This window comes from Phaethon aethereus, assembly GCF_964289735.1.
Source record: "Phaethon aethereus genome assembly, chromosome: 13".
Classification (NCBI taxonomy): domain Eukaryota; kingdom Metazoa; phylum Chordata; class Aves; order Phaethontiformes; family Phaethontidae; genus Phaethon; species Phaethon aethereus.
Window position 1 is genome coordinate 17,714,334 of NC_138589.1, and position 16,186 is coordinate 17,730,519.

At 36.6% G+C, this 16,186-nt stretch overlaps 1 protein-coding gene across 1 annotated transcript; it reads right to left on the minus strand.

Moving 5' to 3' along the window:
* Nucleotides 1-2,199: 2,199 nt before the first annotated feature.
* On the minus strand, nt 2,200-8,945 carry CMC2 (C-X9-C motif containing 2; the record flags this gene model as incomplete). Its single annotated transcript, XM_082005474.1, has 3 exons — nt 2,200-2,456; nt 4,513-4,584; nt 8,865-8,945. The coding sequence occupies 3 exons, from the start codon at nt 8,943-8,945 to the stop codon at nt 2,382-2,384; spliced, it is 228 nt and encodes a 75-aa protein (XP_081861600.1). The 3' UTR covers nt 2,200-2,381.
* Between the last annotated feature and the right edge of the window lie 7,241 nt (nt 8,946-16,186).

Below are 16,186 nucleotides of genomic sequence, written 5' to 3' on the forward strand. Positions count from 1 at the left end.
CTTCTCTCTCAAACTTGCTCTTTCAGAAGGAACAAGGAAAATGCTTCTATACACAAATGACATTACAATAAAGTGTCTTCAAAGTACTTATAGATAAGGTTTATTTCACCCAATATGTCCCCTACTCACCACTCAGCTCACTTTAGGAAATAAAAAAACCCACATCTACCATTTCACCCTTACCCTCTTTCTCTGTCAGATAGATTGTAAGCATTATTACACTAGTGTCTCTCAGCTTCAAAAGCAAATTAGTAACATAACCCCTCTCAAAAAAAAAAACCCACCAAAAAAACCACACACCCCAAACACCACAACAAAACTGCAGGAAACAATGGGCAATCCCCTGTCACATTACTCATGGGCAATTAGCAAAGAGAAACAGAAGGATGAACATGATCATACTTTCACTAGGTAAACAAAGTTTACCTGTAAAATAGATTTGTTGCTAAATGTAGTCTCAAGTATCAATAGAAATTGTGCATGCCATTTGGTCTTTCATTCATTAAGCACATTGATCTTTGAAAACATGATTCTGACTAATGAGCTGCGTTAAGTGGATCTTGGGTTCTTATTTTGTTGCTATTCTAGTGAAAGATCTGGACTCAGAGTAGCTGATGAAAGAAAAGCTTCAGTGCTTCGGCACTGACGTATCAGCTTCTCAACCTAATCTCCAGGACAATTCTCAATTTATTTACTTAAAGATTATAAGCATCACCAAATCCTATTCAAGAGCTTGGCTGAAGTAGATTTTGTCATCACAAATGGAAGAAGGATCAAGGATGCAGAGTTCCCAGTTAGGAAACTTCACTAGAAAGTACTCTTCAAAAGTATTCTGAAGAATACCAGCAAAAAGACTGCACCACTTCCAACCACTCAAGTACTTAATTCAAATAATGCATCATTTACTACTTCTACGAAAGCAGACAGCATGTCAAAAGATGCAGAACCAACTGCTTTTCTTGGAACTTTCACTGAAAGTGATGTGTGTGGTTAAGTTTTACCAATTTAACTGGGTCCATGCAGGTATTGAAAAATAAGTAAAATTATTTTATCTCATTAATCTTTCAAAATAGGTCACAAAATACAGCTTTCTTCAAAAACAGCTGCATGTACTAATTTCAAGATTGTTAACAATGGTTCTTACAACAAACCGCAGAATTCACTGTAGAATAGGCACCCTTTCTTCAAAAGTTTTCAAGACACTCAATATATTTGTCTCAATAAAATTTATTTTTTAAAATAATCTCTTGTTGCTAGGCAGAAAAGTCATTCAAAAATAAGGTGAATCCAGCAGACACCCAGAGAAGCAGCTCCATCACTGCACAAACCAACATATGTTTTAATACGAAATCTTCTGAATTCAGAGATTTGTTGAAGGTTTTGTGCAGTTTGACAGCAAATAAACAGCTCTTGTAGGCTAACAAGGCAACTTGGTTAACAGTTGACTTGCATAACAGAAAGGCAAGTTACTTTCTTTCACTTCAACATGAGTTTTCTTCAACAGCAATAGCCATAACTTGGCTTCACCTTTGTACCAGAGTATGTGGAAGCACTATTAAGCTTGTATTTGTGGCAGGACTCTGCTTACAAAAAAAAAAAAAAAACCCCACACACAACCACTTGGCACACATTGATTGTACTCAACAAAAATCAAGGCAATGCTTTGTAAATCCCTGGAAATGTTCCATTCTGAATTTCTAAAGCCACTTGCTTTGGGTATGATGAACAAATTGTCTTACAACAGTCTACATTGTATGTGTGGTTGGCAGGAAAGATTTTGAACCTTCTCAGTGGAAGACGGTAGTTTCATCATTTTAGCTCGAATAAAAATACTAGGACTCCAATTACTACTTGATAGGCAATTTCCAATTTCAAGCCATATCTGTCTAAAATTTCTTTTTGCTAATTTATTTAAGCAGTGTTATCAGAACACAACAAAGACTGATGAAAAAGTCATTCAGTGTTTTGCGGGGAAAAAAAAACAACCAAAAAACAAAAGATGAAAGAGAAACTGCTGAATGCAAAGAAATAAATGCAACTCAACACAATGCAGGGAATATAGCAGCCTTGAATACATAATACTCCACACACACTGATTCCTCATTACTTAACAATCCTAAAAAAACTATGCCAGAACAAAGACTTGCCATAATAGTTTTCTTTTAAAGGTCAAAAATTAAGTTACTTTGTGAGTGATGATTTATTATATTTATTTATTTTCCATATTGTTTGCCTTGCTGGGAATGAGTATGTATGAGGTGTGTTTATTTTTTCAGCATTTCACAAACCACAGGCTGAGTGTTGGTGATGGGAAAGAAGTATTCTGTCAACTTTCAAGTGAGTGTCCCTATTGAGGTGCAGCTGTCCAACTACAGTACAGCTCACTTCTCTGAGTTTTTGTGAGCATTAATTAGCGTCCGTCGCATCGCCTGGCTCCTGGCCCTGTTTTCTTCGTACTGGAAGACAGATAAGGAAATTAATAGATCAGCTGTTATCATTAAACAGATAAGTCAAATTTAAAAGTGTAGAGAGCACTTATGACTCAGGAACAGAAACAGTATCTTTGACTGATGCATTAGAAATGCAGTTCTTTTTAATATCTATATATTGGTTCGTTTTTACTTTGAAATTACCATTTATTTGATTAAAATACATGTTTCTAAGTTTGAGATTATTCAGCTAAAGTGCATTAAAACATTCTAATAAAGAAGATTCAGTTAATCTTATGGAGGAACTTAATTGTACAGCCATCTTATGTACACTTCACACATGAACTAAGAAAGAGTTGCATTGGTGCTATTCTAGACTACAGGTCAGGCTCTTTTCCTTTTAAAAGATACTGATTAATTTAAGTGTGTCTGCCTTCTGAAACATGAATTTGTCATCACAGACTTGGTCTATTTTTGATCCTGGTCATTAATTATATGTACAGAAAGTAGTATACCTATATGAAAGGAACAAAGGCAAATTTGGGCTGAATGAGAGTAAGATGTTTGGAGGGTTTTTTATGGTTTAAAAAAGAAACACAACAGAGATGGGACTCCAGTGTGAAAGGGAATCAAGGAAGCCTTCACAGTTTAGATACATGCATAAGATGACCATGCTTTCAAGTATGCCTCTGCACTAGAAAAGCTTGTAGACTGATCAGCCTAACTTTCTTTGCAGCCAAAAAGGAAACCGTTGCATGGCTAAAAAATGAAAAATTAAAAATCAATGCATTCTTTGATATACATTTAATGAGAAGCAAATTATTCTTGGCCTTAAGTTAGAGCATATATTTGTTCAATTTTTTAATAATTGGTATCAAGAATAAAGCCCAAGTAACCCACAAATACTCAATTCTCTATGTAATGTAATAACTTACTAAGGAGATTGATTTTGGAAAGGATTTGCAGTTTTTCACTCATTATACTGATTGGTTTATAACTGAAATAATGGCCCAAAATATTAGTTAACATTTACAGAATACTTAACTTTTTCCCATGACAATATCTAATTTTTCAATAACCCATCCATGTTTTTACGTAGGATGAGAACAATAGATCTTTAAAAGCTACATCTGTACCTATACCTATTCTATGCTTGTGAGCGGCCTTTCAGGGGCTTCCTAGTAATGGCATATCAATGTAGCCGTATTTTAAGAAAGCAGACAAACACAGCTACCAAGAACTCCTTTTAATGTAAAGGCTTCAATGGAACAAAATAAAGTAAGATTACATGGAAAGAAACTTTACTTCATTATTTTCCAGATCTGTGCTACAGTTTTTACAAGGGGGGAGAAATAATATTTGACACAGGCAGACAAAATTAATTCCCATAGACTGACAAAAGGAAAGAGGGGGCCCAAAATGTTCTGGCTATCATGCACTTGAAGTCTCCTTTTTTAGACATGATTGTGAAAATTAGTAAGCACAATTTCAAGTTAAAAGGTGTGTGAAAACTTCATTTATGTGTTCTGTCATGCAGGCATGACAACTGCAAATACAAAGACCAGTTGATACTCTGCTGAAAATGTGCCCATTAGCTAGTTAAGCTGCTTAAACTCCTAGACTCTTCCATTCCTTTGTATCTGCAGCTGTAATACAGCAATGATCAGGTCCTAAGCAGCAATGTTTTCATTTAGGGCCTAACTCATCAAGCAGTTGCAGTCAGCATAACTGACTTCAGTAATAAGTGTTACTCATGCAGAAGTGACCATTACTTCTTTATATTCAGAAGCAACATGTGAAGTGTCAGTTCCTTTTTGCAAATATTTGCAATATTTGGTTAAAATGTGTGTTTGCTTATTTTTGTATATCTAAAAATAGACCATGCCAGTCATTAAAGCCAGATTTTACCTGACAAATTTATCAAAAAAAGTTTAAATTTGGTCTCAAATGCCCACTCCAGAATGGGCTTACATTTCAAGGCCTATTTATTGATTTGTATTACTTAGTAAAAAATAATTCTACTTCTATCCTGTGAACTTTTTTATTTATTAAGCATTTAACTCAGAGTAAATTTGTTTCTTACCTCTTTCTTTAAGCACTTCCGCATCTCACGGTCAATATCATTGCAATGGCCAAAAAATTTCAAAATGTTGTGCTGGTAAGTTGGGGAGAGAAAAAAAAATTTACAATTCAAAGGTTTCTTCCTCTGAAGCTCTAAATTTCTTAGAAGTCACTTGCATTTTGCAATATATCCTGTTCGTCTTTTCCTTTTCTCCTTTTTGTGTAAAATGATGCTTTGTAACTTTTTTACCAAGTAGCTAGAAGTTAGTAGTTCAGAGCTACTCCTGAACCTCATTTGAACCAACCCTGCCTTGCTGAAAGTTGAAGGTATTCACCCTGTTGTATAACCAGACTAAAATAGGATACCTAAGCTGAAGCTATGAAGTTTACATGTAGAACATACATTTTATTGATCTAGGAATTAGTCTTACAACTTTCACTCACACTAGGTTGAATAACATACCAAAAATAAATATTCTGAACTCTAGTTTGTGATACAGAAAGATGTAGGGAGCTCTACAGGCATCCTAGAGTCCATGTCCTCTATGCTTTATTTTTCATTATTTCTTCATGACTTAGAGAGGCAAAGGACTTGATGCTCCATCATCCCAACCACATGAAGAACATGCTGTTGGTCCAGAAGATGCAGGCAGTAGACTTAAATGACTGAAATGTTAGAACCAGTATAAAAAACAGGGGATTAAGTTTCTCCAGATCTTGAGATTAATAAATAAGATATATTTACCATCTTTATGGCACAGCTCAACTATGGGCCTTATGCATACTCAAGTGTTACCTAGTTTCTGAAAAACTGCATTGTCCTCACGAAGGCATTCACCAGCTAACCTGATGATATTCACCATAAAAATCTGTCCTCTTAGCCAGGATTTCCTGAAGCAATTTCATATTATCAGCCATCAAATCACTCTCAGAATGCGTTCTTCTAAAAGGACTGCTTTTTCAGAGCGATACTTGCTACCATGCCACCGAATCTTCCAGCATAATCTGGTAGCAGAGCATCCAAGCAATTCAGAAGACCTGAAGGAGTGGAGGTTTGAGTAGATATTTACAGATATACAATCAATAGAGACAATTTGACCAATCTTCTAGAGAACTAATGAATTCTAAAAAGACCACGAAGAACAAAACAGATGAGAATGAAGTCACTTCCACATTTCAGAGCAAAACCTACGCGTATTTCTGTAGCAGATGAGCAGCTAGATGGATTTATACAAGTAATACGGGAACACTGTTAAGAATCCAAACAGTGGACAAAATTTCAGCCAATGAAACACAATAGAAAGTAGAAGTGGGTTAATAAGCAAACACTTAACTATAGGAGTGCTATAATTAGCTTGTTTATACCTCTCTGCTTTATAAAGAGCATCAGATGACACTTTGAAGCAGTTGCATGTGATAAATGGTCACTTTACTGCAAGCTGATCTTGCTTTTACAACATTTTCATTTTAGCTAATACAGATTTAATTTTGTATTCTATTCCCATTAAATTTCAAGGTGAGTGCTCACATTCCAAGCTAACTCCACTCTTACTAGTGCATACAGTGAGTTGAATCTACGTTTATTCCTAATGATGTCAACTTTTTGGCTCAGATTATGAGAAAAAGGAACCAGTTTGTCAAAAATAGTTATTGTACCTATTACAGTGATACAACTGCAAGACAATATGCATTTCATTCATCTGCCATCTATAAAAATAAGTCTCTTTAAAGCACACACTTGGCACCAGAGTGGCGTTGATTAAAAAAAAAAAAAAATCAAAATAATGACATCAAATAGGAATCCCATTAATCTCTCCTCGCTAGATGCAAAACTTGATATAATGGGCAGGTTCTAGATAAGGAATGAGGTAAATCAAACTGGCTTTTGTGAAAATGCACACACAGGACACCCAATTAAAAAATAATGCTTTTCATCCTTCAGGAATATTAATTTAAATTGTAGATGAAGGTTCCTAGGACTTTTTGGCATTATAACAAAACAGCAGGTAGTCACTGATAACTGATTAAGATCACTGACTTTTCAGATTTCAGTGACTTCAATTTTAAAAGAATATTTCAGGACATTCCCCTTGAATTTTAAATGAAAATGTATTGCCTCCTTTCAACTGAGTGTGAAAGAAGCCATCTTCACCCTTTCTGTTCTGAAACTGCTAGCACAAATACCCTCTCATAGTTGAGCACAAGACTGACAAAAGTAATTCCTCTTCATGTGAAGATCAACTTCAAACAAAACCAAGAGAATATAATCCTGTGCATGACTGTATTACTGCTACTCCTAGTCCCTTCATAAATCAAATTGGCAAGAGATTCATTTAAATCACTTGCTGCCAAGGAATTCAAGTACAGCTTTTAGTTCCAGTTCCCTCTTAAACTCAAGGCACTCTAAGCTACATTATGTAAAAAGCCTATAATACTTGTATATTAACATTCATTTTTATAAAAACAAAACCAAAACAAACCAGTCAGCCATTATTTTCAAGTAGTAAATGAGTATTTCTGGATTCTCTAGTCAAAGCATAGAAAGCCCAACTATGAATGTACCAAAAAGGACAATGATTTGTGTGATCTGAATGTATTTTCTTTCTTGATTGGATCGGTTTTCACAACTATGAAAAATTAATAACATTTTAATTTTATATTGCCTATAGAAGTTTTATTCTCCTCCTAACTGATAGTAATTTTATTTGGCAATCCTTTTGATACTATAGTATCAAAGAACAAGAACAAGTATAAGAAGAGTCTTCTCAATTCTAGCTACTGAACACTTTTAGCTACAACATTAAAGTAGTTTCCAAAAAAAAAAAAACAACCCACTAAACCCACCCACAAATCAACTTTAAAAAAAGAAAAAAAGAGTTTCTACAATTTCTAAAATTACCTAAATAATTTTTAGGCAAATTAAAATTTTAGAATTCAGAAGGAAAGCATAACTCTTACATTTAATACAACTTTTAAAGCTTAGGGATGTTCTGTACAAGAACCTTGTATCGCAGGTTTAAAAAATTTAGACAGTGCATAGGAACAGATAGGCAACGGTATGGGAAGTACCACCTATAAGATGGCATCAACAAATTCCAGCGCATCTACATTTCAAGATATTGCACTACAAGTGCCAACAAAAACCAATTAAATGTTGCTGAACAAAACCAGTAGAGTATACTCACTGCAAGTGAATTTTAGTATAAAAAACTGTTTCCTTCATTGTTGTAATTTAGAAATCATAAGAAAGCGTGGTACTGCAAAAGCTTTTTTCTATTTTAGTTTAGTTACTTTAAAATCTGCAAAAATGTCATTATTCCTCTTTCATGCAAAACGTCTTCTCTCACATTTCGTGTATTATCAGCTTTGGTTTTGTTTCTGCAATGACTTTTGCAAAGAAAAATTTAGAATTCTGCTCAAAACAGTAAAGCTAGCATATGTATTGTCTTCAAATTTATACATAACTGCATTACACAAAAAATGTATAAACATCTGAGCATGGAGGTGAAAACATTGCAGATTGCATGTAATGGTGTAAACCATTGTTTTCACATTCATAGTCAACATTTAAGTATATTTTTGTCTCAGTGGAAGCTATGAAATTGAACTTTTTATGCACTAATACAGAAATAGATGAGTACAGAGGACCTATTCAGAGCATACGAGAGACCCGGGAAGATAATTAACAATATTGCAACAATGCTGCAGATAGCTTTCATTGCAAGGGCTGACTCTTCTACATCTAGAGGTTTACTACAGAGTAAAATTTAAAAAAGGGTTGTAAACGAGTGAGATGAAGATTCTATCCCCTTGAAGCAATGAAGAGCCTTGAGAAGCCTGAAGACAATTTGGCATTTTACATCCTTGAGTAGGTACCTATTAAGAAGATGGAAGTCATGCAATAATTTGCATGTAGTTCTCCAAGCATTGAATGGAAGCCATGCTGCATGCCCGGATCCCCGTCAACACATCTGCTCATAAACAGACTGAAGCATCTGCCCAGTAGACAGCTGGAATATGGAAATGCTGCAAGCATACAAAAAGAGGGCATTTGAAGTTGCTTTTATTATTGTTTTTTGAGGGGCACACAGTACTAAAAGGTGCAGAAGTTATTTCAGCTCTTAAAATAGGTCCGTAATTGTCAAGCTGTAGCACAGGAAATGTTAACATGTGTTTTATTTCCTAAAGAAATCACTGGCAAGATTTTACCCACAGTCATCAGGTACCTCTTCAGTGAAAACCTACTACCTACATTTCATGGCTGTTCTGCCTAGAAGAGGTTTTTCTCTCCATGATCATATAATATTCTCACTAATTTATCTGACACTCATTTCCCCAACCCACCCACTCTTTTCTCTGCTCAAAACTCCTTACCTCCTTGTGACACTTCTTGAGCAGACTGATAACTAGGTTACATTCTTCAGTGTGCAGATGAGGAGACAGGTCTGGATGCATCTTTAGTCAGGGACAATTTTAGTAGTAAAAGGACAAGAATCTGAGAAAACTTCCACCTGCCAACATTAAAATATGCAAATATAACTAGAAAGTTTGAGTTAACCACTTAAAATATTACCACACAGTATCATTTTAATAAAAATATTTTTAGATCAAAATGCAGCTTAATATGTGTAATGTATATGACACAGTTAAAGTAATTAAAACCAGCACATGTTTGTTCTTCTACACAGCCCAAATGTTAAAAGTTAACTAGACGTTTATACTTTTTGCTATCATGGACATTAGCATGGACTTGGGATTTTAATTTTCAGGGACTCCCTAGTAGCATTAATCTTTCTTGAACTGCAGATTATCTTTTCACTTTGCTACTTCAGTTTTCTTCTTCCTAGCTTTACAAAAGCTAACTATTTAAATGAAAATGTATTGCCTCCTTTCAACTGAGTGTGAAAGAAGCCATCTTCACCCTTTCTGTTCTGAAACTGCTAGCACAAATACCCTCTCATAGTTGAGCACAAGACTGACAAAAGTAATTCCTCTTCATGTGAAGATCAACTTCAAACAAAACCAAGAGAATATAATCCTGTGCATGACTGTATTACTGCTACTGTAATTTTATTTCTACCTTCTACAAAGACAGATCAGAACAGGAAGCACAATGATATTTCATTACAGCACTCTGAGAACTAGCACCTTTTTTAGTGATCTATATGCTTTTTAAAAAATCCTGATCCAAAGTATGGATGATGCTTTAAAAAACAGTACTTAACTACTTAATCAAACCAGTAATGATTTTTTTTTTTTTTTAATTATACCCAGTTGGAATCTCCCTTCTTGGAACTTCACATTGTTGCCTCTTCCCCTTTCACTGTGCTCCTCTGAAGAGCATCTGGATCAGTCTTCTGCATGAATCCCCCCATTCCTTCAGACAGTGGAAGACTGCATTTAGGTTTCCATCAAGTCTTCTCTTTTGAATGCTGACGCAGCCTAGCACCCTTAACCTTGCTGCATATGCCAGCTGTCCACTCTCCTGACCTTCTCAGTTTTCCCTTTGCTGGACTCGGTTTTTCATCATGTCTGTTAGACTGTGGCACTCAAAGATGAAGACAGTATTTCAGATGCGGCCTCAAGACTGCCAAGAAGAGGGTAATAATAATAACTTCCCTTGACCTGCTAGCTACACTTTAACACAGCCCAGTATGCTGTTAGCCTTTGTTGCCGCAAGGGTGCACTGCTAAATCATGTTTTAACTTCATGTCAACCAGGACCGCCAGGTCCCTTTCTGCAGGGCTCTGTGGGGCAGAAGAAAACTTCATTCTAGAAATAATTTTTATATTACCTTCCAATTAAAAAAAAAAAAAAAAAAAAGAAGTAATTTTCAAGATCTTTTGTTGAAAAGGATGAAAGCATCAGATGATAGTGGCTGAAATAAGAGGACATCTTTGTTGTGGAAGATGACTTCACCAGGAAGGGAAGTCCAGTTCATACCAAGACAAACAGGCTCATCTTGACAAGGTTCTACTTCTATGACCCATACTGCCACTGAATTAAAGAGATGCCTTTGTTTGTTTGTATTTAGTCACTCCACCTCCTCCCAAAGAGATCACCTTTCTAGCTGCAGTACATCAGGCAAATATGACAAGTTACTTAGTACAAGTACGACTTAAAACATCGCTTAAAACATCGCTGTTTTAACACTCCAGCTAAACAGACAAGCTAAATACTAGTAGCCAGTGGTCAGATTTTACAATTGCAAAATGCCAATATTCAGCTGCAGTGCTGGCAGCTATAATCTACACTGCTACTTCTAGAATACTCAAGTAATATATGCGGCTTGAAGAGGTATGCACACTAATTTACCCAATATTTCCCATCATGTGTTCAGCTTAACAAGAGTTACATTCCCACAAGCAAAGTAAATTTAAAAAACCCAAACAGATTTAAAAGCCTCTCGAGATCTGTGAGAATATGTTCCACATAGTGTTGCAAACACATGTGGTGATTTCTTTCAGAAGTCTTCCCCATACTATCCAGGAGTCCAATATTGCATTACATATACTCTTAGCACAGAAGTTGGAAACTGTACAAGTTGCTTAAGCATTCTATTCAATAAATTAACAAATGAACCTTTAGAAATATGACAGCAGGAGCATGACTGTAACAGCAAAGTGATTAAGAACCCTGCTGTGTTATTGCCACCAGCTTCTGATTGCATGCCACACCAAGTCAATGTGTTTTAAATTTATCAGTAGATTTTTTTTTTTTTTGATAGCACTAGAGTTAGCATTCCCTTGAGAGGGTGACCTGCTCGATGACTGCATATTACTTTAACATGTGTGAACCCAGCTGATTATTAAATCTCTCCATCATTCAGCCTCCGACTGCTCTTCCTAAAACTGTCATCTGAGCTGGCTGACTCAGAAAGCAAGACTAATGCTCTCATGAAATAGGGAGCATGCACATCAGCACAGGCCGGACAGTCAAAGGGAGCATTTCAAGGAAAGATTCATTCTTTCTAAACCAAGATTAGTAACCACTGCCATTGTTTACAAAATTATTCGCAAATAAAGTGGATAAAAGCTATCAATGCCACAAATAGATAGGTGACTATTTCATCAATTAAAAGCCATTCTAATGACTCAAATGAATTTTCCAACAGCACCTCTCACAGGATAGATGCTACAAATCAGAGGTCCTAACTGTCACACGAGTTCACACATCAGTACTCCTGAAATCCATTTTCAAAAAACATTCAATATTAAAATCTTTCAATTACCAGATATGGTACCCAGCTCATGTAAGCTGCGATGGATTAAAGTAACAAAACATCTTACAGTGGTCATGGAAGGCTTAACTGGAGCCTTTAAGTACTTTTGAAGTTCATGACTGAACAGCGTTATCAGTGCTCAATATCGTATTTAGGAGTGTCAGATTAGACAGTGATCTATAAACGATCAGAGAAGGCTAAAATATTTTTGCTAGAGAGGAATCACTGACAGACGAAAGAGTTTCAAGAGTAACAAAAAAATGTATGAAAAAAAGGACAGCATGAGCTATTGGTTTCCTTAGTTTCTTTTTAGTAATGTTCTAATCTAAAATAAAGATAGCAGATTGCCATCTTACCAGAATTGAAGTCCACATGGACAGAATTTTACATAGGTGGTAACACAAAAGGAATCAAAGTATGAAAAAAAATACTGGAAAAAAAATTTTGCAGAAGAAGATTGGGAATAAGCAATATAAATTGCTCTGAAAGAACTACTAACAGAAATGCTGGATAAAGAATGTCAAGGTAAATATGCGATTGCTGTAGAAGAAATATTAGCAGTGAAATAGAAGAACAATATTAAGAAAATACAGGAATTGCTTTAGGAGGAAAATGGGCTGCAAAATGCTAAGCAAACATTAATATCTGAAGCGACTATTTGGAGAGAAGTATTTAGATGAACTCTTTACGTAAAGGCACTGACATATTTCACTGGATTGCACAAAAATCGTCTGCTCTTTAATGTGTCTTATATGAGATTCTGAGTTCTGCTGTTTTTCCCCTCCTTGTTAAAAATTACACTTCATATGTATCTCAATTATTTGATTGAAATGCCGTATGAACTAACTGCAAACTTCTATAAACTGTTAGGCTCTGAAGGTAGAGGACATGGATAAAGATGACTGATCTTTCAACTTCCTTAATCAGTTTCTAAATCTATGCTACCCTTCAGGGAAAACAAACAAACAAACAAAAATGTCTGGTTCCAATATCATGTTCTGTGTAGTTATCTTAAAGTAGGGAAAATAGGGGATATTCTAGCTTTATGATTTCCAACATAAATGACTTTTTTTTTTTAAATCAAAAGCCTAAACTTCGAAATTCTCTACCAATGATACTGAATTTCCAATGCTAATACTTTTGTTTAGAAAAATAATACTTAGAAGCTAATTTCTTGCATAAGCAATCCTGAAGATTAAGTATATCAAATTGCTAAAAATGTCCTAACAGGAGTCAACAGAACAATTATCAAGAAGCACTTGATAGGCACTCAGTCCTAATCTAAAAACCTATCTATATACATGTTCAATACATTAAATATTTAGCATTAATGTGCAAAAGGAAACAACACCTATTATGGAATTCACAATAAAACTGCAGATACCTAGCAAGTGGACAGAAACCAAAAGGCTGTCCCAAAAGAGCAGGCATTTCATTCACACTCCTGTTTGGCATCAAAGTCCAGGATTAAGTGCTTCTCTCTACATGCTAGTTTCTCCTCCTGACCCTATGGGAAATAGCAGCAAAAGGACCCAGCCGTGTAGAGAAAGAAAGGGTTTGATACATTCCCACTTCTTTCCCAAATGAAGCATGAGATCAGCATGTCAGGAGTCCAGGGAAGTTCTTCTCTCAGAATCTCCCACAAAGTAACTAGTTTCCTGATGCAGAAGGAAAACTGAATCGGTTACTTCAGTCTCACTGATTAGCTTAATGCTTAGTATTTCCATGAGTGTGGAACAATGAAAGAAATGTTTAAATCTAGATAATTGTTTTCCTAAGATGCTTTTTTGTATTCCATTAAAATGTGTTAGAAGACTATTTTACAAACCAAGTTTTGCTAGTTTTTCCATTCAAAAAGTTGCACACAAAAGTAATTTTTTCTAAGTTTCTAAAGTCAATAGTAAAAAAAAAACCCAAACCATAAATTCACATATTGCTCAGAAAAATGACTTCCTAAAGCAAAATGCAAATCCTTGTTTACCAACCCTGAAGATGAAAAATTGCATCTGAGCATCTACATTACTAATCATTAAGCCCCTTAACCAGAAATACAGAGCTTTCTACAGTACTATAGAACATACACATTTGCTGCAAACACTCAAATAATACACAGCAGCAGCATGACCATGCAAACAAACGAGAACATGTACTAACAGAGGGAAGGGCGAACAGATCTTCAAATTCCTATAAAGCTCAGTCACAATGCGTAATATTTACTTTTGCACTTCATTTCACTGTTGTCTTTGAGTAAGACCAGACGTTTGGGTTTTAAGTTCTCAGTTACATAGTATTGTTCTGGCTTTGGAGAAGAATACTTGCAATCCAAACAGCTCTTTGTTTACTCAAATCATGGGTGTTTTCTGTAAGATTATAAAAAGTTCTAGCATAAAAAAGGATTCAGCTCCACACTTAACTGGTTAGTGTTACCTGAAGATATTATTCATGTCACTTCAGCAAAACTTCAGCATTCCTAGTATTAGCGTTCATACACAAGTCATAAGTATTTTTGATAGCAGCTTAGAATACTCGTATCAGTCATACAGTGACATGAGCAATCACAGTTGACAAACGTCATTTCAAAAAGCGTACGGAAGTCTGAACTAGGGCCTGTTTCTAGCTTTTAATAACATGGTTAATGTCTTCCAGATCAGGATATTAAAGCATCATTCTATGCTGCTATCCTTAAGGTTGCAATTAAGCACACTGAGAATGACCCCTAACTTTCCAATGTTTTCAAGAAATTTAGCTAGACATCTTTGCTTAGTCACAACCTTTTGAATTGCAGTCTTGAAAACAATGCACTAGTTTTCCAATATTACATATTGGGGGAGGGGAATAAATTAGATACATATCTATGAAGACTTGTAAATAGTAAGGAAATGCAAAAGGGGAAGATTATGTCTACTTCTAAAATGTATTTGTATTATGTAGATGGCATTTACTTTCTCTGAACCTAAATAATTACAAAAAAAACCCCCCCACAACTTTGATAAAGAAGATTCATACTGATGTTAACTGCCTTTTTACACGACCACTTTCTGCCAACAATTCAACATCCCTCACATCAGCAGAAAGAATGCTCACCTGCTGCTTTTAGTAGTAAGTATCTGATAAAACTACATCATACCTGATTTCATACTTAGTGAAACGAGTTAAGAAGGCGTTAGTGCTAATAAAGAAAGGTCAACACCAACTTGAGTATCAAGGAATTTCTGCAGTTATATTTCTGGCTAAAATAAACGATCGAATAAAGCACAATAAGGCATTTTCACCTGGCAATTATTTAAGGTTGTATTCATAGAACAAACATCAGCATAGTTACAGGACAATTAGTGGAATATTTTTATTACAATATGCAGCAAGTCACACTGCACAACATAGCATTATATCACAAAAGATTACTGAAGCAATCTCTTCCTGTTCCTGCTATGGCTAAGACAAGACTGTATAGTCAAGAATGGCAAGGCCCAGACAGTATAAAAGTAAAGCATGCTGAGGATGAGGTGCTGTTACCCAATTTCTGTTTTGCAAGCTGCTCTTCAGCTGCATCCACCAGACCAGGTTTCATTTCATTGCCGTTGCATTCATTTCCCAATCAAGTAAAGAACACTATAAACCTAGTACTGTTAGCAGAATTTCCTTGCTTATGGTAGAACTGCATTTCCCCTTCTGAGAGAAAGGAATCAAGAGGATGACACTCCACTGTTGGAAAAGGCAGGGTATCATCCCTTGAGCAGCCAGACCCCCTGAAGAAAGGCATACAGCACTTGGCAGACAGTAAATACTGTTAGCATTGCACAGCTGTGCTATCGGGTGAAAGGGGCTGTGGCATCTACACTGCTAGCAAGAATTAAGGCAGGAGAAGAGGCCCACTTAATTAACTAGCCCATACTGTTTTCAGTCTGTAGTTTGTCAATGCTCCTAGAAGTCCTTAAAATAGTAATGATGGGATGCACACAGACACAAGGAAAAGCAAGTTTACAACAGTCGCAATGGAGAGCCCCATCTCAGAACAGCCCTTTTAAAAGTCCTCCTTGAGTCCTGAAGGAGGATGCGAGGCGAGCAGAGGGCCCCAGAAGCCTGTCCCGAGCTGAGGCAGGGCGCGGCACAACTCCCCCAGTCAAGCGGTGGGGCGGGGAGGGCATCTCCCCACACGCCCCTCTTCTGCTTTAGGAATAGAAAGAAGCAACGCTGCCCGCTCGGGCCTGGCCAAAGCCTCCCCTCTCAGCCATCCTCGCACTTACTCCAGTCCCCAGAGGACAAGCCCAACCAGGCGAGGCCGTGGCCGGCACCGGGAGCGACACCACAGCGGCGCCGGGCCTGGAGAAGGCACGGGTGACCGGCCAAGCCCAACCGGAAACTACGTCAGCGCACCCGGCAGCCGCGAGAAGAGCCCTCGCGGCGTTGGCGCCAGCGCGCGCGGCGGAGCGGGAGGCGGGGCGCCTTATGATTGGGCTGCTCTGGCACCGTGCGG